At 41.1% G+C, this 25,655-nt stretch overlaps 1 protein-coding gene and 1 non-coding gene across 7 annotated transcripts in view; both read left to right on the top strand.

Annotated features, from left to right (window-relative positions):
• The window catches only part of LOC102407618 (schwannomin-interacting protein 1), a 178,243-nt gene that overhangs the window by 109,391 nt on the left and 43,197 nt on the right, over positions 1-25,655 (top strand). The window contains exon 1 of one of the 6 annotated variants that reach the window (XM_006072853.4): positions 5,593-6,268. The exons of 4 other annotated variants lie outside the window; for them this stretch is intronic. In XM_006072853.4, coding sequence (XP_006072915.1) covers positions 6,239-6,268 — 30 coding nt within the window. In that variant the 5' untranslated portion in view covers positions 5,593-6,238. Of the gene's footprint in view, positions 1-5,592; positions 6,269-18,290; positions 18,821-25,655 lie in introns of those variants that run through there. One more of the 6 variants, XM_006072852.3, reaches the window with a different exon arrangement.
• TRNAE-UUC lies at positions 15,693-15,764 on the top strand. Its single transcript has one exon. It is a non-coding gene; the product is annotated as a tRNA-Glu (tRNA).

Genomic DNA, 25,655 nt, shown 5'->3' with positions numbered 1-25,655 from the left:
CAGAAGACCCCCCATGTTCTGTTGGCCTGACTTCTCTTTTGAACCCCCATTACCTCCTACACCTTCAACTCAAAACTTTATGGTGGAAAATAAAAGACCACTACTGCAACCCAACCCCTCAGAATCATTTCCTCCTCCTAACTTCTCTGTTTGGTTTCACAGCACCAAGTTTACTCCAGCAGTGGTCTCAGAACTGTTCACTCTTCCAGGTCGGATCACTGGCTACGTTCCGTCAATGTATTTTTCACAGTCTCATGAAATGCATCCCTCTGTCTTCAACTTTCCATTCCCACTATCACCTCCATCCTTCCAGCCTCTTTTTATTCCTTGGACTGTTGTTGTTTCTTTTAATTCAGGTGTGGGGGGTGGGGGTGGAAATCTATTTTCTGTTCCTTTCTAGGGCCCCTTAGAGCTGTTTTACATTTATTCTAATTTTATCATGTCATCAACCCAATAAACCAGGAATTAACATCCTTAGTTTAGAGATGAGGAAACTGAGGCTAAGAGCAATGAAGTAACTTTCTAAAAGTCATAAGCATTCATTTATTCATTTAAAAATATTGAGAGCCTATTATAGGCCAAGTATTAAATGTTGGGGATAATAGTACTGCATTAATTAACCATGATCTAAGTTCTAAGGAAAGTTACATTAATCTAGAAATAGAAAAAATAGACTCAAGAAGTAGAAAACCAAATGAACATGATTATTGCAGTCTCCCAGCTAACCTAGCTAAGTGTTTTCTTGCTTTTCTGAATTCCTAGTGAGCAAACAACAAAATCTCCTTGGTAGCACTTTACTCATTCAACACTATATATAGTCATTTGTATACTGCCTTATCTCCCTCACCAAACTCCCTGGGGGCAGAAACAGTGCCTCACATGGCACATAACAGGATTTTGTTTCAGCTACAAGGTTGTAAGAGTCAAAGAAGATGTTCAGGAAAGTACTCTGTAAACCGTAAAGCCATTTTCTAAGGTTTATTGTCATTAGTGATGCTGGCTGTAATCTTCTTTGGGCAAGTCATCCAAGGACCCAATTCCCCTTGATGTGGACAGGGTCAATTTTCCTTACAATTCCTTTTCTTTTCATTCAGGTTTTCTGTATCATCTTACGGAAAAACCTGAATGATTTTTTTTTTTTTTTTTTTTTTGGCCAATCCAATACAATGTCTACCAGCTTTCCGCAAGTTCCTAAGGAAAAGCTTAAAAGTTATTGCTTAAGACAATGACTCTCTTGTTCATCTTCCCCATCCCCCCAATACCTTCCTTTTTTTCCATAATATTTCATTACAAAGCTTTACAAATTGAAAAGTTTTTTAGATGACTATCCATTTATGCACCATCCAGATTCTACAATTACTGTTTTACTAAACTTGCTTTGTCACAGCTTTCCAGTTATCTTTCCATTCATTCATCTCATTTATTTGATGCATTTCAAAGGAAGGTATCACTAAACTGCCCCCTAAATTCTTCAGCTGCATATCATTAACCAGATCATTTTTATTCTTTTGAGGTACATTTGACATACAATGAAATATACAAATCTTAAATGTTTTATTCAATGGGTTTTGACAACATATACTCCTCTGGAAGCCGAGCCCTTTCAAGTCATTCAGCTTGTGCCAGAAAGTTCTCTTATACCTTTCCCAAGTCAGTCCCTGACCCCAGTACTTCACTCTTGAAACTGTATGCTCAGATGATCTGCAGATGTGACTTTTTACTACTATATTTACTATCTGAAACACCCCATCATTCTGTTCCTATTGCAAAAATTTATTTTAATCTTTTTTTCAGCTTTCTTGAGGTATAATTGACAAAATTTGTATATATTTAAGGTGTACAATGTGATGGTTTCCTATTAACATACACTGTGACGTGATCACCACAATCAAGCTAATTAGCATCCATTACTTCATATAGTTACCTTTTTTTTTCTTTCAATCCCTACCCCCTCTCCATGGCAACCACCTGTTTATTCTCTGTAGCTATGAGTCCGTTTCTCTTTAGTTCTGTTTGTTCATTTGTTTTGTTTTTTAGATTCTGCATATAAATAAAATCATACAGGATTTGTTTTTGTCTGACTTATTTCACTGAACATAATACCCTCTAGATCTATCCATGTTGTCACAAATGGAAAAACTGCCTTCTTTTTTATGGCTGAGTTTTATTTATATATATATATATATATACACACACACATATATATATGCCACAGCTTCTTTATCCATTCATCTGTCGATGGACACAGGCTGCTTCCATATCTTGGCTATTGTAAATAACACTACAGTGAACATAAGCGTGCATATGTCTTTTCGAATTAGTGTTTTTATTTTCTTGGGAAACATACCCAGAGGTGGAATTGCTGGGTCATATGGGCTTTCCAAATGGCTCAGATAGTAAAGAATCCACCTGCAATGCGGGAGACCTAAATTCGATCCCTGGGTTGGGAAGATCCCTGGAGAAGGGCATGGCAACCCACTCCAGTACTCTTGCCTGGAGAATCCCCATGGACAGAGGAGCCTGGCAGTTTGCAAAGAGTTGGACATGGCTGAGTGACTGAGCACAGCATAGCACATGGCAGTTCTATTTTTAATTTTTTTGAGAACTGTCCATACTCTTTTTCATACTGGCTGCTACAATTTACATTCCAATAGTATACAAGGGTTCCCTTTTCTACACATCCTCTCCAACACTTGTTATTTGTTATTTGTTGTCTTTTCGATGACAGCCATTCTGATGGATGTGAAGTGATATTTCATTATGGTTTTGATTCGTATACCCCTGATGATTAGTGATGCTGACCATCTTTCCTGTGTCTGTCGGTCATCTTCATTCTGTTGCTATTAATTGCCACAAACAAAAAAGTACTTTTCAGGATTTAAAGACATAATAGTTTGCTTGGTGGAAGAAACAGGAAAAATGGCTTAATGAGGCAATAGTCTAATTTTTCTCCTTTTAAAACATACCTTGAATTCAGTTTTAGGTCAAACCACTCTGCTGCCTCTCTCTTACCTTACCATAGATTTTGATTTCAAGGCCAGCCTACATTAGTTCAGTCAAAAGGGGTTTATTTCTTCAAGTCCTGTGGCCTTCATTTAGCATTTTTTATATGAACTCACTCACAAGAAAATCTGGAGGATTTTTTTTTTCTTCTTACTGCTGTTGCTGGAAGATTTATGTTCTTGGGCATGTCACCACTCTCTTAGGCCTCAGTGTCCATATCTGGAAAATAACAGTTTATCTCTTAAGTCCCCATCTAAATCTGAAACCCAATACTTTCTATGGGAAGAAAAGTTGTGAAGACCTGAGAAGAAAACAGAAAGCATCTCTATGCTACATACAGAAGTATATTAAACAGCTCATCAATATTTTTTAGTCCAAAAATCTAAATCTGAAACCCAATACTTTCTATGGGAAGAAAAGTTGCGAAGACCTGAGAAGAAAACAAAAAGCATCTCTATGCTACATACAGAAGTATATTAAACAGTTCATCAATATTTTTTAGTCCAAAAATAATAAATGTTACTGTATCTTGGTAAGTTTTTCTAGCTTATGTGGTCTTGGAACAGCTGATTTCTGTTAGTTTTTTTGTACTAGCAAATCATAATTTAAATTGTAACACAAAGTCCTTTCCAGTGAATGACTATAGAAGGAAGCTTGCTTGATATATTCCTTTTTTTTTAAAACCTTGTTTATACCTCTTGAGAGGGCTTTTTGACAGGATTTGGGAGACAATTGTCAGAAATCTGTTCTCCCCATAGCCACCTCTGAGTCACTTCCACTATTTATGGAACAGCAACTGTGAAGAGTGGGATCATGTTTAGGCTTTTTTTTTTTTTTTAAACAACACATGATAAATGTCTTTAGAAGTTTATGTAATATATCCCGAAGCTCTCAGTTTTCAGAAGAGAACAGAGTCCAGAAAGCAACTTTTTAGGCCTTGTATAGCTTGAAAGCATGTTCCTGAGTCTTAGGGTCCTAGATTGTCAAAATAGTAGCCTGACTAAAGTTTTAGCAGCCTTTGGAGTAAAGCTGTTCTGTCTTGGAAAGTTGCGACTGTGCCTCCTATATCAGGCATAAGATTTCCATTTCATCTTATTTGCTACCTTGCAAAGGAACTTTGGCTTACTTTTCCTTGCACATACTTCAGATTCCAGAGCCTTCATCTGTGCAGTTGTATAGCAAGGCACTCCACAAAGCAGCCTCTGTCTCTGTCGTACATGGATTGCTCAAGAGGGAGGAATGAAATTTAGGATGGGGATATGTTGCCTGTTGTTTGCTTTCGTTGAAGACTTTCTGTCCTCTTTTCTGTTTAAGAAGACTCATCATCTAGCTCAGCTGTCTGCTTCGTTCATCAAGCTGTCATTGGACCACCTGCCAACAAGCTGGCCTAAGAAGTCTTGTACATGTTAGTGGCCTGGCTATCCCCTAGATTCCAGGCCCTCAAGTTTGGCAGGGTGCATGTCCAGAGTGCTTTTTCCTTGGAATCCAACGAGCCTATGCAGAAATGGCAGCCTGTGAGATCACCAGCTGGGTCTTTCCTGTCACCTTTCCACTGTCTTAACCAGGAAGCTGAAGCCAGGCTTGTGAATGTGTCTTTGGAATTGAACTCAGCCAACTTCTCTCCTGTCAGAATCTCAAGTCATGAAAATTAAGAACATACAGAAAAATAGGTTTTTCTCTTTCCAAGCAACAGAGATGTTGTTAAGTTATAAGATTAAAAATATTTCGCCAAATATCCTTAACACAAACTCTCAGCACTCTCTAAGATTGAGTTTGATATGAAAACTTGTCAAATGTGTTGATCCCACTCATCAGGCAACAGCACTTGTTTTTCTTATTAATAGCATAATGAAGACTTTGCAGTTATTAAAAAGAGTATTGAAGAAGATAGATATAGATATAGCAAAATAGCTTAAGAATGTTTTTAAACTTGGTTTAAATTCAGTCAAGATTTTACTGGGTTCCATTTGTTTGAAAATCATTTTGAGAACCACTTGTTTTTATTAAGAAACAACAAAATGAGTTGCCTGTAGCAACTGAGAAATATAGATAGGGAAATTTCATTGTGTTTATTTTTTAAATTTTCTATCGTTACAGCTTCAAGAATTTATAGGCCTAGTTGTTCCTCCTTATAAACTGAAATCCTACAACGGCCCTGAAGAAGTCCAAAACTGGCTCCTCTTTTTAGCAGAGACATGTATGGTCCAACTTGTGTGTCCTTTGATTACTACCTGGAAGTCCAGAATCCTTTCTATTATGGTCACTTACATGGAATGGTCTGTTTCTAGGATCATATTGCTGTATATATAGAGGGTGTCTATATATTCAAGTCATAGCACTGGGTTTTATATATATGTATGTGTATATATATATATATATGACCTTTTAAAAAAACTTGCACTTTAGTTTTATTTTCATGAAATGAATTATACTGACTTTAATACTTTACTAAGCCCTCTCCCTAAAAAGTTATGGGAATAATTATTTCATCTTCTTCTGTTTGACTTAAAAAGCAAATAAGAACCAAAAATGAGTAGAAAATCAAAAGAATTCCAAAATAATATTTTATAAAAAATGAAGGTCCTCATTTTAGCTATAAAGTTGACAAACACTTCAAACACTCAACACAGAGAACACCCCTTCGGTATCAAAATTCAGAATGGATTGTTTTCCCTTTCGCCTGTTCAAAGTTCTGAAATGATCCTTAAGGGCTCTCGTTTCACAAGCACCAGGCAAGCAACATCAGTGGGCAGGAAGGATGATGCCGGAGGTTAGAAATGTTCAACTGCAACATTGATTTGTGTCTGCCTCTCTCCCTCTCCCTCGCTGGCCTTTTTCCCCTTTAATGAGGACTAGAATGTTTCCACATCAGTTAACTGCCTTCATAAAGCACCAGAAGGTCACACCAGCCCCAGACTGATCCTTTTCTTTGTGCCGATAATATAATTGGCTGATTGTGCCAGTGATGAGCGCGCCCCCTCCCCCAGCCCGGTCCTAGCTCCATGTTTGTAAGCCTTACTGCTGGTTTCCGAGGAGAGCAGCTCGGCTCGCTGCGCGCTTCCCAGCGCAGGCAGTGCCACTGCGCAGGTTGATCAGCGAAACAGCATCCATTTTAATCTGCGGGGAGCCCCTGCCTTCCCCTGGCGTTCTCTCAGCCAGTGGATGCTCCGCGCTTTCCCTCCGCAGCCTCGCTGAGCAGTCCTGCTTTGGGGTCTGCTCCCTAGGATGCACTGAGATGGTACATCAGGAGAACTGTTCGTATCAGGTAAGATTTAAAGCCTGATCGTGAGGCCGGCATCCTTTGGGAGAGGAGGCCTTCCTCGTCCAGAGCAGCAGGTTGCCTCTTTCCGGGTTTTCACGGGATTTTGCCATCCTACACTCCTGGCCTCCATCACATACAGTATCTGAATTGTAATTAGATTTTCTGGGGAGTAATGGGGCAGAAAACTCTGCTTCTTGGCCTTTAAAGCATATGTGAAATCCGCTGAGGTGATCTGTGTTTTGCACATTCTGTATGTCTCTGCAAAATAAGAGAAATCGCGTTAAACTTTGAATTTAAGGGGCTTTGGAAAAGATAAATCTGGGTGGAATTTCACATAGATAAAAGGGAAAAATATTTTTGCTCATTGCATAGGATGCAAGTTGCTTCACGTCTAGTTTTTAGGATTGTCTTGAAGGAAATTATATAAATCGAAAGTAATAATTGATGATCTGAGAAATTTTCAAACACCAGCTGGTATGCACTTGACATTTAAAGTTGCACTTGTCTCTCCAAACTTATTTTTACTAGTATGTTGTTTTAAATGACTAGTAAATAAGAATTAAGGTACCAACATGCGTAAAAAACTCCAAATAGGAAATTTTTAGTAACATGTATTCATCTCTGTCCTTAATTTTCTGTCTGGAGTTTTGAAGTAAGCACTTAGAGGATCTCAAAAGACCAGTTCTAGAGTGTGACTAGAACTGTGGAAGCAACACTGAAAATATCCTCCTTGTAAACAGACAACGAGAAGGTTCTCAGAGTAATTTCTCTGCAGCAGTAAGCACGGCTAGTCCAAGTCGTGGATAGTTAATATCAGGGTATCACTCAACTGACTGAGTTTAGAAGCTCCAAGGGACCATGTCTCTAATTTAACAATGCCTCTTCCTTGTGTGAGGTGAGATACCTGAGACCAGCAGGTGTTTCTCAGAAGGTCGGATTTCACAGTAGTGAATGTATGCAGGCAGAATAGTACATCTCACAAGACTCAAAGCAGTCGTTTCCCAGCTAAGCAATGTATGCCTAGAAAATATGTTTATGCACTTTTTTCTCTGCTTAATAATTGGAATTTTGTAATTGTGGGCTTGTCTTATAGTATTTTCATTTTATAGTCCATTTAGGTCCATAGATCCTAGATAACAAGATTATGCTTCATAGGAGTTCTTACCATGCATGAGAAAAGGGTCATGATGCTGAGGAAACAACAAAACTTTCACATAATACAGTGGGGAAGTGGAGAGTGTCGAGTTTTATGGAGAGACTAACCTACTTATGGCATGGCTCCAGGTGATTAAATTACTATAATAATTAAAATTGTTTTTCTGCTCACTTTTTAGAGAAGCTATGTAATGTAATTTTTTGAAGGCAAGATGCTACAAGATTATTCCCTAGATCTTTTCATTTGGTTGAACATGGAGTCACTGGTTTTATAAGTCACAGATTGGTCAAATATCAGCAGTGCCATCAGGAGGGGAGGGGTTGTTTAGCCTTCTGCTTCCAGAGGAAAACAAATTGATTTTCTTTTATATGAACTACAACATATAACACTGATTGTGTGTTCAATAGTTTTTGAAGTACTTATTGCTTATTTTTAGCATAAAATTATGTTCATTAGGCAGGTGATAATAGGCAATAGATTCTACATCTCCATGGGGTTTTATAGAACTTTATGTGTCTGTCCTTTTGAAATGCTCTCCCTCTGTTCATAACTCAGCAAATAATGAAATATTAGCCATGAAGCCATGTCTCAATCCTACTTGGAAAACTTAGTTTTAGAACCCACCTAACATCACAGATTCTGAAAGGGCAGTTTCTCTAAGTTCTTGATGTTATCATGGTCACTGGTAATATCAACAATGATGTTTTTTAGAAATGTCCCCTTTTCTGATGAAGGCTTGCTTATTGATTTATCTATTCTTAAGGATGATAATAGAGTAGTTAAAACAAAGTCCCTAGATTAGCATCTTAGTGAGTAGAAGGAATTTATTTGTAGGACTGATTCCTTTCATCCATAATGTATGCCATAGTTTCTTTTTTTTTATCTGATTTTATTTGTGTGTTTTTTTTAAATTGAAGGATAATTGCTTTACAGAATTTTGTTGTTTTCTGCCAAATATCAACATGAATCAGCCATAGGTATATATATTTCCCCTCCCTTTTCTTTTTTTTTTTTTTTTTTTTTTGCATACGGTCATTTCCTGACCAGGGATGGAACCCACACCCTCTTCAGTGGAAGCAGAGTCTTAACCACTGGACTGTCAGGAAGTCCTGTATACCACGGTCTCTGAATGGAGAAACCCTGAATGGGGCTCCAGAGGCCATTCCCCTCAGACTCACTTGGGTAATTTGGTGCGCATGTCTGGGCGTGTGTTGCTATTACCTTTGTCGCCATCATCATCATCTTCTGAGCAATAGCAGTCTCCAGACGACTCCTGCCCTTGCCCCTGTTCTGTGGTCTGTGTTCAACACAGAACCCAAATGCTCTCTTAAGACCTAAATCAGAGCCTGTCACCCATCTCATAATTCTCCTCCTCGGCATAAAAGCCCGCATCCCACCAGGGGCCCCCATGGTCTTACATCACCTCACCCCTGATTCCTCTCAGACTCCTCTCTCACCCCCTCTGCCCCTTCACCCCCTCTTCTCATGCTTCCTGCATGTGCTGTCCCTCCTGCCTGGCATGTGCTTCCCTCCAGGGAGCCCAGGTGGTTGCAGGTTTAGCAAGCAATCTGCCCTGTTTGGGGCATGTTTATACTAAAAAATTGTTCACTTCTACCTGAAATTCAGATTCACCCTGGCATCAGGTATTGGTCCTGTTGGTGACCCCCACAGCTTACTCTCACTTTCTTCAGATCTTTGCTCTCATGTTCACCTTCTTGTGAAGGCCTCCTCTGGACTTTCTGTGTCAACTTCCAATTCCCCAACTCTATCCCAATCTTTCTATTACACTTTACTTTTTTATTTGGCGTTCATCACCGTCCATCAGACTGCATGTGCTGTGCTGTGTTCAGTCGCTCAGTCATGTCTGACTCTTGGCGATCCTATGGACTATAACCTGCCAGGCTCCTCTGTCCATGAGATTCTCCAGGTGAGAATACTGGAATGGGTTCCCAATTCCTCCTCAAGGGGATCTTTCCGACCCAGGGATTGAATCCACATCTCTTGCGTTGGCAGATGGATTCTTTACCACTGTGCCACCTGGGAAGCCCATCAGATTACATTTTTGTCTATTTTCTGTCTTCCTTAATCCACAGAAGCTCCATGGGGACAAGGATTTTTAGGTTTGTGTCCATCTGCTCTCTCCGTGCTAAGAACACGCTCTCAAATAATATGGATGGATGTGACTATTGTATGTAAAATTGAGTAAGAAAAAAGGCACTGTAAACACTCTATAGCATTGTGGTTTCTTACACTTTAATGGCCATTGGGATGATTTTCAATCCTATTCCTATTCCAACTCCCTGCCATCAACATGCCCTGATTTCAGTGTCTTAGGATCAGATTATCCCTTTATTTTTTGTTACTTTTCTCATCTGTGAAATGGTATTTTTTCTTGTTAAACATCCTGGCATAAAAGTTGGCAGGTCCCTGCCAGAGGCCACCTTTCTGCATTAACAAGTCAGTTACCATGAATTAAGAGCCACTTTCTCCCAATGTTTACATAAAAGGCTCAGTGAAGATTATAAAGCAGCCCCAGGAAACCATGCTTCACTTCCCAATTATTTATTGCTAATATAGAGAGTATAACTGATCCTCAGGTATTACTTTTCCAAATAGATGATTGTTTTGAAAAAGATTTTCACTGCTTCCTAGAGCTTGAACCCCCTGTTGGAGGTGGATGGATGTGCCATGCTATGAACAACTTCATCTGAGTGGGGGGATGTTCAGAGAGAAATTCTCAGGCAGAATTTTTCATGGTTATTTTATTTTTAAAGTTTCTCAGGTTGTCGACATCTTTGTATACTTTTCTCCCTTGCAGGATTTACATTAGCACAGAGGTTACTGAAGCATGTCTTGTCATTTTCAGTTGTAGCCATGTTAAAAGATAGAGCTATCGGCCTCCATTTTCCAGTCTTGGGAGGAAGCCAATCTCTTCAGGAAAGAGCCTTGCCCACAGCTTCGGGCCTGGCAGCCTTTAAGAGACCAGATTCCTCTACACGATCTCAGATAGAAAGCGTCAAAATACTGTTAACTTGAAATCACAAGCTTAGGTCAAAGGGTCCATTTTGCTTAAAAACTCCCAAAGATTTTCTCCTCTTTCCCTGCAGTCAGTTTTGGGGATTAATGTGTATATAAAACCAGTGACACACTTTTATCCCTTTCTTTCTGTTGCTTAAATTCCTTTATGACCACTCCAGATATAAACCACACTCTCATGGTCTCAGCTCCAGTAGAAATGAAAGAGGAAAAAAGTGAAATGGTATGTGAATGACCCTCATCTTTTTCCTCCCTTGGGAGCATAAAGAGACTCTCCTTCAAATGCATACCTGATCTTGAAAAAGCAGAGTGGAAATTTTCATACTTCCCCATTTTCTTTAGGATAAACTTTTGCATGGCATTTAAGGCCTAATCATGGGGACTTCCTTGGTGGTCCAGTGGCTAAGACTCCATGTTCCCAATGCAGGGGGCCTGGGTTTGATCCCTGGGGACTAGATCCCACTAGATTCACATGCCAACACTAAAGATCTTGCATGCCACAATGAAAATTGAAGATCCATTGTGTCATAACTAAGACCCAGCACAGCCAAATAAAGAAATAAATACTAAAAATATATTTATTATTTTTTTTTTAAAGGCCATGATCTGAACCCTGGACAGAAACACGCCTCCCTCCCCACCTTGTCCTCCTGCCCCCACACAGCCGTCAATCCTTTTTCTTTGCTGTGCTGCCTCAGCCTGGAAACCCTGCTATCCCTACACCTGCTTATGCCTGTTGCAAGCTGGTGCACTCTGAGGCTCGTGTCACTTCCATCAGGAAACTTTCTCCTCCTCAGTGCATCTTGTTTTTACCTCTGTAAGAACCCATTTACAGCTAGTGACATATAAGTCTGCCTCCCCGATTAGACAACAGGCTCCTTGAGGACAAACACCTGATTTTCATTTCCTGCCCTATACACAGATTGTGTGTTCCATAAATGTGTGTTGGACTGATTGCATTTTCTGCAGTTGGTCCTGTTCTGAGTCCCCAGGATAATGGTTTTGCTTCGTAATACCAGAGAGGAGCTCAGATCGGTGCATTGCAACTGGGAGTGGGTGAAGGTGATCCCCCTGCATTGGGAGATCAGAGTCTTAGCCACTGGACCACCAGGGAAGTTCCCATAGTTAGGCCTTGAATGCCATGCAAAGGAGTTGGAAATTTATCCTAAAGAAAATATGGGAAGTATGAAAATTTCTACTCCTTGTATGTGGCTTATGAGCCTCTTGCCCAGTTGCCATCCCATGTGCTGAGATGAGGGACATTGTGCAAGGAACAAAATGAAAGAGACACACATCCCACCCTTCCCAGAGACAGTCATTAAGAATATACCACCACACCTACTTCTCCTTCACCAAGAGAGGTTCCCCAAGGTGAGCCTCATGGTCTGTCCCCAAGCACTTCTTCAAAGCACCCGTGGTCAGTGGAAGCTAGTAGTCATCCTCAAGACACCTTTCTTAATATACTGAATTTTGCAAAGTTTTCATAAATCTTCTTATCCTATAGAGGGGTAATTTTACTGCCTCCTGAAACACCAAATATTCCTTGGGCAAAATGATTCAGCCCAATTGAAATATTGTACCCATCACTTAGAGTGAAAGGTGTCCTGTATTGGTCTCAAATGATAAAACTAGGGAGTATATCAATTTAAGTAGTACATCAAGGTATCTTAAAAAGCTCTTGCTGGGAGAAAGTAGTAAACAGACCTTCATGCCCAGATTCTAGTGGGTTGTTGTGTTGTTTTGTTTTTGCCTCCATGCATGGTATGTGGGATCTTAGTTACTAGACTAAGGATGGAAACCTCAGCCGCTGCATTGGAAGCATAGAGTTTTAGCCACGGGACTGCCAGGGAAGTCTCTCTAGTGGGTTATTTACTGGTTAACAAAAGAAAGGAAATATAGTCTGTCCCCGTTGACACCAGGCCAAGAGAGGGCTCATTTTCCAGTCCCCTCTTCCTGTGAATGAGAAAACAAGGTATCAAATTTGACTTCATTTAAGATTCCACTCAATTTAAGCCTAGTTTCATCCACAGAAGGGAAAAAAAAAATACACTGACCTAATAGGGGAATTTCAAAGCATTTAGTGCACTATTTGATACAGGCTTTTAAAATATAAGTTCAATGAAAAATAAATGAGTAAAAGTTCAATGAAGTTATTTTTATGTCTTGTTGTATAGATTTTTATTTGATTGGAGAATTTTTTTCCCTGGAGTGTTGAAGAATACGTTGTCTTCATTGTTTTGCCTGGTTGAGGGTACAGTTGTATTTTGCCTTGTTGAGATACAGTGTTTGTCTGAAGAGGGAATAACATGTCTATCACCTTAAAAATTAAGAAAATAGTTCTGGATACAAATTCATCTGCACTTGTTTTTAGGCTGTATGTCTGAAAATATAATGTATATGTTTTACCACAAAAGGAGCACAGTGATAAGTGCCCAGATGGGAGGGAAAAAAATCATTTTAACAGGGTTTCAGTATGGGCCTGATCTGAAATAGAAATTTAGTACAAGCACATCATTCCTATTTAAAGTAGCACTGAGAGCCTCAAACATCATGATTTAGACATCAAGTGATTTTAAGAAATAAATGTGCAATGCATATTTTAAGCCAAAAGTCTAGTATTTTCTCTTGGAAAGAGAGTGGTGGTGGGGATTGGAAGGAAATGGGCACATTGCGATGATACATGTCAGTGCTTGCATGGAGAGCAGAGACCTCACCTCCACACACACACACAAACACACGTGCATGCACGCACATGCACACACGCACAGTCTTGGGTAACTAAGACTTCACATGCAGAAGCTCAAGATTAATAGCATCGTATTCTATTATTTATTTATATTCTCCGTACCAAGGGAAAATGTGAGATTTTGGTGTGCTTAGTATTCCCCTGAGCACTATGTGGAAGCATCAGAAATTACCAAGCTTCCTGAAATAGAAAGTACTTTGACAAAATTGCTCGAGTTCAGAAGAAAACAGTCATCCAAAGGCCTAGTGACAATCAGCGTAGGAGAGCCATTAAGGGGGAAAGAATGCTAAGAGCACAGAGAAACATAGCGAGGGCGTTAACAATGGTCCCCCTCTGAAGCGCGGCATCGTCAGCCAGTGGCCACAGTTGGCGTTTCTCATACTCAGGTCTTCAGATGGGCGGAAAGCTTGAGCCTGTGGTCCTCAGTTTTTCTGATACGGATAAACAATTGACATTCTGTCTCCTTCCAACGCTTTAACTTCCTCCACTGCACACTCCCAATGCCATTAGTTTAACTTTTTAAATCTACAATGAAACGTCCTCTGCAAAACAATATACAGATTTTCACGGTTTATCTAGCTATCAGAATACCTTAATTGAAAAGCAAAGCAAATTTAGATGAATACTGTACAAAAGAAAAAAAATAATTTTAAAAGAGATTATAAATCAGTGTCGGTTTGTGTAGCACATGGAATTTGGAGGCTAAGGCTGAAGGAGAGGCGGTGGGACGCTAAAGGGTTAATCAGGATGAAATAAGAGTTTCCATTAATAAGAATAGAAAGATCTTTTGACAGTGCATAAGTGATTTCCCAGTAATGCGGTCTGTGTTCTCAGAGTCAATAATTTCCACCAGTGGCCGATAATGATCATTTAAAAGCATTAGCTCACGTGACCAATGCGCCTCACAGTTCAAATTATGGCTTGACAGGAAACTGAAGCTCTCCATTCTGGTCCTTGAATTTCAGGGCAGGGCGGGTGAGCAGAGGCCCTTTCAACCTCAGGGATTGTAAGTGGCTCTGTGTACATTTTCTAAGAGGAAGCATTAGTATCTGGCCCCATGTTTTGCAGGCAGAGTTCATTTTAGAGAGGGCAGCGGTAGAGGAATTGAAAGATTCAGTCATCCAGTCATGTCCAGGCTCCTCTATTCATGGGATTCACCAGGCAAGAACCCTGGAGTGGGTAGCCATTCCCTTCTCCAGGATAACTTCCTGACCCAGGGATCGAAGCTAGGTCTCCTGCATGGCAGGCAGGTTCTTTACTGTCTAAGCCACCAGGGAAGCCCGGTAAAGAAGAAACCAGGAAAAGTTCTCTGTAAGGACATGACTGACTGTTCTCCTCTTGTTTGTGCATGGCTGCTACAAAACCACCAAACATTAAGTTCAGCTCCAGTGTTCTAAGGTGGTGTTTTGCTTTTTTCATTTCCTGTATTCGTTTGAACCAGTTGGAAGTGAAATTAATTACAGTGTTGATCCCAAGCATGTAAAGTCAGGGTCTTACCACCAAGCCTAGAAATATGATCAAAAATAAGATAATGGCTTATACTGAATTTTTTCAAGGTCTCAAGCTGTGCTTCTGAAATGTAAAGTGCACTCAAAAATCTTAGAGCTCTTGTAAGACTGCAGGTTTTGATTCAGTAGGTTTGGGGTGGGAACTGAGAGTTTGCATTTCCTGTCCACTCCCAGGTGATGTAGATGCTGTGGCTGGAGGACACAGAGCAAAGCTCTAGAAAGCACCAAAGATCAGTCCTTGTGACAGGAAGATAGGATATATTTTAAGCTGGCACAAGCCATCCAGATAGTAATGATACAGCTCCTTCTGGAAAGGGTCTAGGCTACAAGCCTATGTCCTGAGCACTCACTTAGGGAGGTCGCAAAATACATTCATCACCACTGGAGACCAACTTTTAAAAGAAGGTGTTTTATCACTTGTCTCTACATAGAACTTAGTAGAGGATCACTTTTGCCAAGAAAAGATATAGGGAGTAGAGGAGGAGAATGGTTTTTATTACTTTCTTGGGACTAACCCTTGTTCCTGTTGTACAGCTGGGAAATTTCCATCTTGGATTTTGAGATGCCCTTCTCCAAAAGGTAATCTATTACAAATGTATATGTGTGTGTATATATATACACACACACACACATATATATGTATGTGGTCAATATATTATTGGTGCATATAAATTAGTTTGAATATGTTTATACATATACGTAGTTAATATTGAAAGTTCAGTCCTTTTAACTGTATATTTAAGGCCACCTTGTTAAAACCTGAAGAAGGGCATGGCAACCCACTCCAGTATTCTTGCCTGGAGAATCCTATGAAGAGAGGAGCCTAGCCAGCTACAGTCTATGGAGTCATAGAGTCGAACATGACTGAAACAACTTAGCATGTGTGCGTGCTTGTTAAAATTAAAGTCAAAAGATAATAATTAGATGTATAGTTTTATGTACTTTACTAAGTCTTGTAATATCTAAATTTTTATTGGGAATTCCCTGGTGGTCCAGTGGTTAGGACTCAGAACTTTCACTGCTGTGGCCTGGGTTCAATCCCTGGTCAGGGAACTAAGATCCCACAAGCTGCGTGGCACGGCCAAATAAATAAATAAATTTTTATAATCGCATGCATGTTAGCTCCTGATTATAGATAGCTAAATGCACTAGATGCTAACCTAGGTAAGAGGCATAAATCACTGAAATTCATGGTAGGCCCTCTCCTTCAACCTGGGCAGATCCATGTTTACTTACCTCTTATGTGTATGTGGTTTCCAAAAAAGATTTCGGTTGAAAAGCACTCATATAAACTATTACTATTTCCTTCCATGGACAGCATTCCGAGGAAACATTGTAAGCAGCCCAAACCTTTCTCCTCTGTGCATGTATCTATTCAGCATATTCATTGTCCACTTAACATGTGGGAGGTGGTGTCTAGATGCTGTGGGAAAAACAAGATGAATAACACAGATCTCTGCCCTCTTAGAGAAAGGCTTGAAACTGTAATGGTGTTAGAGAAAAACCATTAGCAGTCTAAAAGCAGCAGGGTAAACCTGCAAGGAAAGTTCACTGTACAGTGTGTTAAGTCACAACTATCGATGAAGGAGTTTTTATTTCATTCCTTGAGGTCTGATCATCAGGGGACAGCGGTGACACGTGCTGCATGTTACAGATATGTGATTTAGAAAATAGTGGCAGCATGTGATATCATTTTTAAAAGCTACATTTGATTATTGTTGGGTACAGTTGTTTCTTAGAGGGGCAGACAGTAGGAGGCAGTCTCCACACCCATGTAGAATATGGGCCACAGAAGCAAATTCTGTGCTTCAAATTCTGGCCTGACCGTGAGCAAGCTGCCACTCTGGGGCAATTCCCTAGCCTCACTGATTTCTCACTCCACTGTGAAATGCAGTTTGATGATAATATCTACCTCAGAGGGTTCCTGTGAGGACTGAAGACAAATGTAAGAGGCACCTGTAAAGTACCTAGCCTATAGCAACCCCCAATAAAGGGTATGCCATGTGTGCTAAGTCGCTTCAGTCGTGTCTGACTCTTTGCAACTCCCTGGACTGTAGCCCACCAGGCTCCGCTGTCCATGGGATTCTCCAGGCAAGAATACTAGAGTGGGTAGCCATTCCCTTCTCTGGGGGGGTCTTCCCAACCCAGGGATCGAATCCACATCCCTTATGTCTCCTGTATTGGCAAGCGGATTCTTTAGCACTAGTGCCATCTGGGAAGCATGTTAATATATGTCATGTAATAAGATGCGTGCTTCCTTCATTTTAACTAGCCTCCTTTGGCAGAGTTTAGTATGCAGAGGTCCTTCAAAGTCGAGCATCCTTTATTTTAACCCCAAAGCCTTACCTCTGGAAAATTCTTGGCTTTGGGTACACACCCAGCGTATGGCAGCACGCAGTGACCAGCATGACCTCTCAGGCCTGGAGGGTGTACTGGGCTTCTTGCATGCAGGTGGTGGGACCCCTGTCCAGAGCAAGGGTCCTGGGGTCTGGAAGAGAGTAAGACGGGAGATCTCTGCTAGGAGAAGGCCTGCCCAAAGACAAGTGTGGCTTGGGAGACACAACTCCATCAGACTGTCTGACAAAGGCACAAGACAGTCTCAGGACCTGGGGTGGGGGATGAGGGTAGAGTTAAGCAGGGGTTTGGATTTGAGTTAGGGGCTGTAGAGGAAAGTATTTGCTTTATGGAAATAGTGCTACAGAAAACCACGTTAAGACAACTTTATCCTGCAAGTCTTCCACAAATTGATTTTATTTTTTTAATTTGTGGAGAGAAAATACTAAAGTGATGTGAGCACGTCAGCAGAGGTGCAGATGTCAAGAACTGTCTTGAACAGCATTTTGCCCTAGAACTCTGTTCTTAACAGCGTTGAAGCTGGTCAATTCAAGCATTCACGTTGGAAAACCTATTGACTGGTACATTTACTGCTTCCTGTCTAAGCCTGTTAGACTGTAAGATTATGCTGCTAAATGGAGCCTTGGCCCTTGAATTCTTCTTTGACCTGTTTCTCCTGCACACAGTAACTTTCAAAAAAATACCGCGTATATATTTTAGTTTATGGCCATAGTAAGTTGATAACAAGGAGCGTATGTTTGTGTGCGCACTTGTTAGTCTGCTTCTTGCATCAAAACATCCTGCAGCTGTGGGCCTTTTCCTTCTCTGTACGTAAAGCCAGTAAACAAAGCCAAAAGCCATGGGAAAAGGGTAAAAAGAGCAGCAGCAAGGAACGTCCTCTTTTGTGAAAGCCCGCCACCGGCTCTTAGAAAAAAGTTGATGGATCTTTTTCTCCTGCCTATATTACTAGAACAAAGCAACGATTCCGGAGGCAGAGGGGTCCCTCTCTGTGTTGGAGAAGAATTTCATTCTTGTGCTGGGGTTTCTCCCTGAAGATAAGAGTTTCACATTTGATTTGAAGAAATGATTGGTTATAGGAAAAAGGCAAGGGGGAAAAGGCAAACATCTGTCTTACAGGTTAACTTTTAAATTATACTGTTTGGTTTTGTCATGCAATACCCGGCTTTTAACTCTCCAGTGAAGTCTGTGAGGCAGGGCTTTGCATCTATTTTTATCCCGTACACTCTATCCCTAGTTCAGAATAAGATTGCTGGCTTCCTCCAGAACTCTTATCCACACTCAGCCCTGAAGCGGGAAGTTCAGGGGTTAAATTGGCCTTTCCTGGATTGGGGGTAGAGAAGGTGCTGGGGAGAGGCATCCAGGCAGGATCAGTTCAGGGGAAGAAGGTGACAGCAGATGTGGAAAGGCTGGACTCTTAACCAGCCAAGTGTCAGGGCAGAGTAAGCCTTAGAGAACAGCAGCTGCCCCTGTGCCGGAGCGCGGAACAGACCAGGGGGGCCGGGTGGGGCGGTGTCTTTGGGACAGAAGGGGGCAAGGTCACACACAGCCGGACACAGACTCTTAGCTGGCTCTCCATGTCAGCATGAGTGGGAACCAGGGTCCTGGGCAACAGCACATCAGCCTATCAGGATTCATGGGATCTTATTTCTTAAGTGAAATTGTAAAGAGTTAAAAGGATGAATTTGGACAGTGATGGAATGGATGACATCATCAGTCAAGAATCCCTATTGGATATGGAGGGGAATTATAAAAAGGTAAGGGGGGAGAGCTCTTTTGTTTGTAAACAATCGGACCATTTTTCTAACTGGGAGAAAGATAACCCTAGAGGAGTGGCCAGATTCCACACTCAGTGGCCATTGCCATAATATATTCAGGAAAGCTCAATGCACAGAATCGAACGCATTAAGTTGGGAGAGTACTTCCTTCTGCTTTTTTCAGCTTGTATTCATTAACGTATTATAGCAGTAACTAGAATGCACATGTTGTTCTCCTGAAGTTGAAGAAAACTTCTCTTGTGCTTTTAGTTTCTAGTTAGGCTTTTTATGAAAGGAATAAATTTTTAAGTTATTGACCTGTTGACAATTCACCTGCAAGAAGTAACCACTAGCATGTTTAATCCATCTTTCTAAGTTTGACCTTTTTTTTCAGTTTGATCTTTTTAAACAATGAAAACTATGAAGTTTTACTAAGAGAAGTGTGGGGGTTTAAAAAAAAACTGGTACAGTATCTGCTAATTCTTGGCTTGCATTTTCTTTTGCAAGTCAGTAAATATATTTTTAGTATGTTTTATATGGTAATCGTTTCATAATAACAACCCCAAGTAAAAATAGCTTTAGTTACATGGGTGAGGTCATGAAATTAAACTACCAGTATATACTTGTCTGTCCACAGAAGGCTAAACACTATGTCCTTCCCCCTTATTATTTCCTGTAAGTCAAGTGTAGGTCACGACACAGCACAGTATGAAAAATCAGGGCCTGGAAAGAAAGACCTCTTTCCCTCAGAAGCAGATGACCTAAAACAGTAGAACTTGCTCCTAAATTTTTAATTAGATCAAATATGTCACTAACTTTTTTTTCCCCCTAGACTGAGATAGAAGATCTGTCTTAATAGATCTTTATATATAATAATGTAAAATATGGCAGTTTAGATCTTATATGCATAATTGTGTGTGAGTAGGGGGGCTGTTTAAGTATATCCTTTATTTCTTAGGGCAGTTCAAAGTTTCTTTTCTTTCTCAGAAACTGAAACTTAAATTTGTAAAAGAGGTTTAAAGGACCTACAGGGTTGCTCTGTGTGGCTTTTGTCCTTTGTGATCCCCAAAAGGAAATGAGCGCCCGAGGGGATAAATGCTCAGTGTCCTGAAACCCTGACACTTCTCTGATGTCCCCTCCTGCCGGAAGTGGGTGTGCAAAAGATACTTGGGATGCTCAGAAGTCAGAGTCACTTACCCAACCCGGTAGAACAAGTGCTCAGGTCTCACGTTGCCTCTACATTCAGTGCCAAAGGACTGGTCACATTTTCTTTGTCACAGCGTTTCTCAAAAAAGGAAAGTGTAGGTCAGTTTTCACTTAGGAGAAATGAAAGACATACCATTTGCTAATGCAGTAACAATAAAGTAATGACCACTGTAGTTTTATCTGCTTAGAAACAGAGCCCAGATGCCAGGAATGACTGAACCATGATCTGCGGGCTGCGTGATAACAATGCTGACTAAAGTGTCAAACATGAAATGCTCAAGTAGCTTTAACACCTCAACAACAACAAAACAGAGTTGCATTGTATCACCCTTTATCTCACCAAGGCAGTAGCACACCACGTGTGACTTTAGGAGAAATTGTATCTCAGAGGTTAGTATAGAAGACTACTAGATGAAACTTCTAGATGTGTTTCATCTAGAGATGAAACACAGAGATCAGTATGTGTCGTTCTGGACCCTAAATCTGAGAGTTGTTCTCTAATCATTTTAGCTTTATCTACCTTTCTCAGGCAAAGTGCTTTCAAATTGTATACATATCATGGAACTATGAAGGCTTCATTATGCTTTAAAAAAAAAAAAACTATTAACCATTTCATTAAGAATGTCTAGTGAAGCCAGGTGATATAGGCCTTCTTTAAAACACAAAAGATAAGAAAGAAGTTACCTAAAATAAAAATTACTTTTCCTAATTAGAACCTTCCTTTTCTAAGTTTTTTTCCCCTCTAACATATTTTTTTTCTTTCTTTCTTTCTTTTTTTTTGCTGTTTGGTTTACTAAGTAGAAAACTTACATACTTAGATGCCATAAAGCAGTGGTCTGCAGGCTTTTTTGATCTCATATTTATCAGTAAAATGTTTTTGAACCTAAGCCATTAACATACACGTATCCCACTCATAATTACACATGCATGCTATGTCACTTCAGTTGTGTCCAACTCTTTGAGACCCTATGAACATAGCCCTCCAGACTCCTCTGTCCATGGGATTCTCCAAGCTCTAAGAATACTGGAGTGGGTTGCCACGCCCTCCTCTAGGGGATCTTCCTGACCTAGGGATTGAACCTGAGTCTCTCATGTCTTCTGCATTGGCAGGCAGGGTCTTTACCACTAGCGCCACCTGGGAAGCCCCATAATTACACATATACCGCTGTAAAAATCCATCTTGTGTGTATGAAATTTATACAGTAGTCCTTTGGTATCCACAGGGGATTGGTTTCAGGATCCCCACAGATTCTAAAATCCCAGGATGCTCAAGCATGACATGGTATTTGCATATAACACACACATCCTCCTGTATACTTTAAATAATCTTCAGATTACTTATAGCACCTCTCTCTAACCTCTGAATGCTCAGTCATATCTGATTCTGTGACCCCGTGGAATGTAGCACACCAGATGGCTCTGTCCATGGGATTTCCCAGGCAGGAATACTAGAGCAAGTTGGCATTTCCTCCTTCAAGGGATCTTCCTGACCCAGAGATTGAACCCACATCTCCTGTGTCTTCTGCTTTGCAGGTAGATTCTTTACCTACTGAGCCATCAAGGAAGCCTGCTTACTACTACCTAATACAGTGTAAATGCTATGTAAATAATTGTAAATACAATGTAAATATTATACAAATAGCTGCTGGATGCATGGCAAATTCACATTTTGCTTTTTGGAACTTTCTGGAAGTATTTTTCCAACTATTTTTGATCTGTGGTTGGTTGAATCCACAGATGCAGAATCTGTAGATGTGGAGGACTGACTGTACACAAATAGGTATTTTCAAAACTAAGATGTTTAAAATATAACCAAAAGCAAAAGTTTTAGTAATTTCTTCTTTTACCTCCTTATATTCTGAGGTCAGTTGTCCAAAACAATTTGAAAATTGGTATATCCCTGCCTGGGTACAATAGAATTTCCTATACCAGTTGCACTAATAAATACTGCCCTGTGTATAGGGATTATTTTACAAGTTTGTTTTAAAGTCAGGCAAACAGCCTTCAGGGGAAAGGTCATTTTACAGTGACTGAAATTAGTTTCCACCCAGGCAGAGGAAGGAAAAGAGTACGCATCTGTTTCGTTTCCTTGGGGAAGGTCCTGTTGGTAAGAAAGATGTTTCATTTAGGATCTCTGGTTTTTTCAGGAACAGTAGTAAGACTGTACTCAACGAAAAACATAGCTGAGTATCTAGAAAGGAAAGCCTGCACCTTGGCAGAATCCGAGGTGTGAACGTTCAGTGCATTATGGCCCCGCCTTGCTCTGAGCAGCCCCTGGCCCTTTGGTCACACAGCCCATTGTCTTCAAGACACAAAGGCACACAGGTCAGTGTCCTGATTCCTTCAGCTGTCACTCACCAAGAGCCCTCCTGGGTCCCTGGCGTTGTGCTCGGGGTCAGGATCACAGAAGGGAGGTTGGGCTTTCCCTCAGGGAGCTTACAGTCCACATGGGGAGGTACACACACACATAGGCTACCCTGAAGTTGATGCCATCTGGAGGGATGTTCAGATGGCTGATGTGGACCTAGAAAAGGCACAGCCTATGCCATCTTAGGGCGGGGGATAGATCCAAACTGTACCAGTGGAGGGGAGAGGTGGGGAAATCAAGAAAATTTAACATGAAATACAGCAGAGGACTGGCTCCCACTTCGTGCCAGAGCAGAGCAAACACAGGGAAGCCGGCCTGGCTTTCTGTCCCCAGGCTACTCCTGGCAGAAGGAGCCGCAGCCGCAGCCGTGTGTGGTTGGAGGATGGGCAAGCCGGCTCGCCAGGCTTTGTTTCTCCGGGGTGCCGTCTCCAGTGTGGTGCATCCAATTATGGTGAAAGATTAGGGAGGAGCCCGTGAAAAAATTAAAAGGCTGGAAGGAACAATATTTAAAGTGAAGCCACAGCTGCGCCTCATGTTTTTTTAAAAAGGTGAATGGAAATGACTGCTTGAGATAAACTGCAATAAACAGGAGCACAGAATGCCAGCTGCCATTCCAGACGGGAGCTCTGCCCGCCCCACGCAATTACTGAGGAAAAGCAGCCGTCGACCTCTGTGCACCCTCACGTCTTCCTATCTGTGAGGCTGAATGCGCTTGAGGAACTCCGTTAAGTTACTGAACCCTGGACAGCCCCACCTCAGCCCCCCAGGGACAGTCTCTTCCGCTCTCTGGGCCAGAGTCTCCTTTTCTTTCAAGGGAGAAATTGGCCAGATTGGTTTTAGGTCTTGTAAATATGAAGCCTCTTGGCTCCTCGTTCAGGCTTCTTTGCATCTTATCACCTGGTTGGTACACCTCGGTGAGCCAGCGTGGTCAGGGAATGAGTTCTTTCAGAACCCATAGATTTTTCGGATATATGATATGTGGATTTTGTCTCAGTTTAAAAAAGACTCACACACGCAGTTTGTGGGAGGGAGAGTGAGGTTTATTTATTCACTGAGATACAGTTCACATACCTTAAGATTCACATTTCCAAGTGTACACTTTGATGGTTTTCGTTATATTCATAGGGTTCTACAAACCACTGCTATCTAATTCAGAATGTTTTCATCAGCTCCCCTCCTTAAAGAAGCCTGTCCCCATTAGTAATTACTCCTAATTCCTACCCACCCACCCCCAATCATTAATCCATTTTCTGTCTTTATGGATCTGTCCGTTCTGGACATTTCTGGATCTCTCTCATCCCTTTCTCCACTCTTCTCAGCAACTTACCCCACCCCTCTCTTTAATATTAACAACTGGACCATTTAATGAGTTTCTCTCTGGGTCAGACACTGGGTCAAGTACTTTCTATATAGTATTTTATTTCATCCTTAATACAACCTAAAAAATAAGGTATCTTTATCCCATTTTTTCAGAAAAAGAAACTGGGGCTTAAAGTGTTTTCATAACTTGCACTATTAGGTGTCACAGTGGAGAGGTTGACGTGGGTCTTCCTGGCTCTGACTGCCCTGCTCTGGGCTCCTGCACCCCTTCCTGGTCACGCACATGTGTTCAACTCCCCCACATGGGCAGCCCACCCTGACATGGGAGGTAGGGGACCCAGCTTCCTGTGGCTGATTGTAGTTTGGCCGTTTCATCACCTTGCAGTGGTGTTTGGAACTGTTGTGTTCCGACAGTGATACGGAATGACCGAGATGGTTTTACAGACTTGTAAGATGGTGCCTGTTAAAAATAGAGTCCCAGATAACACTGTCCTGCTAAAAGTAGTCTCTGAAGGCAGTCATTTGAGAAAAGGAGAGAGCTCAAGGTGCACCCAGCATTTCTGTCTGCCTCCTTTCGTTGATACCCTCTCCCAATAGCTGGAGGAAAAGGAATGCAGTAAATAGGCCAAACCATCCTCAGGATTAACCAAGAGTGAAAAAAAGAAAAAAAAATCTCCATCCTCTGGACTGGTATCTCAACACTTTAGCTGTTGGCAAATTTTTAAGTAAAATAGGTGTCAGGAGGCTCCTGGGCCCTGCTTGGATACCCGTCCTGGACTTGATCCAAGGGCACCTCTCTCCTGAGTACTGATGTTGAGCAAGCCAAACCCAGGCCTCAACATCGCCCAACAGCCCGGCCTGACATCTAGTCCAAAGGACTTGTTTAGGCAGATCAGTGTAGGGATGCAAAGATAAGAGATTTCAACAGCACTTCAGGAAACTTTTCTGGATTGTTTAGTGTCAGTGTCTGAAATAGAAAATGTCAGAAAGACAAACTGAAAAAAAGCACCCAGATTTAATATCCATTTCAGTGATACAATGGGAAGATACTTAGTTATTTAACTTACATTTCCACTAAGAATCGTAAAGGCCTTCCCAGGGGATGAAATCAGATGAAAGAACTTGAAATAACCTGCCCAGAGCAAGTATTTCTGCCCTTGCCATTCAAAAGCATGCAATCTGTATTCTTACAGAATGCTGTGTTCATATTTTGATCTTGTGACAAACCTGTAGTTGTTTCAGTGAGAAAATAAGTAGAAAATACTATCAATATTTGGGGGGTTTTGTTTTTATTTTTTGTTAAAAAGAAAATTTTCCAAATTAACAAATAGTTTGTCCTTCTGGTTCCTAATGTTTAAAAGTCTTAGACTCCTTCGCACTTGAATGCTGCCTATAAATTTAGAGTAAAAGTTCCTTTCTTAAGGAGAGAAATAAGAGTCACTATTATTCTCCTAAAGGAAGAGTTCTTTTCTGCAGGGAGCTCCAGAATCCCAGTTGCATCCCCTGGTAGATGCTGCTAATAGCAATGATGCCAGATATCACTAGGCAATAGATTGCACTGAAGCAACGGGCACATTAATCGCTTCAAAACAGGCATCCTGTCAAGGCCTGTCTGCAGAGAGCAGACAGCTACCAATGCAGTGCACCTGGATCCAGAATCTGGACAGTCCACAGGCAACACAGCTGTGCTCAGTTGAAGAGTACCAGCTTTGTGCCCTGTGTAGTTCCTTGATCGGTTCAGGTGTTTAAAACCATGGTTCTCAAGGTGTTTGAGCCAGCAGCATCAGGGAACTTGTTAGAAATGCACTTTCTCAGCCTCACCCCAGACCTTCTGAATCAGAGAAATAGTGTATGGTTTTGCAAACCCTCCAGGTGATTCTCATGCATAATCAAATTTGAGCACTACTGATTTAAAGAAACTTGTGAACAGAGAGAGAAGAC

The sequence above is a fragment of the Bubalus bubalis genome, chromosome 1, assembly GCF_019923935.1.
Source record: "Bubalus bubalis isolate 160015118507 breed Murrah chromosome 1, NDDB_SH_1, whole genome shotgun sequence".
NCBI lineage: Eukaryota > Metazoa > Chordata > Mammalia > Artiodactyla > Bovidae > Bubalus > Bubalus bubalis.
This window is presented reverse-complemented; position numbering and strand designations above follow the sequence as displayed.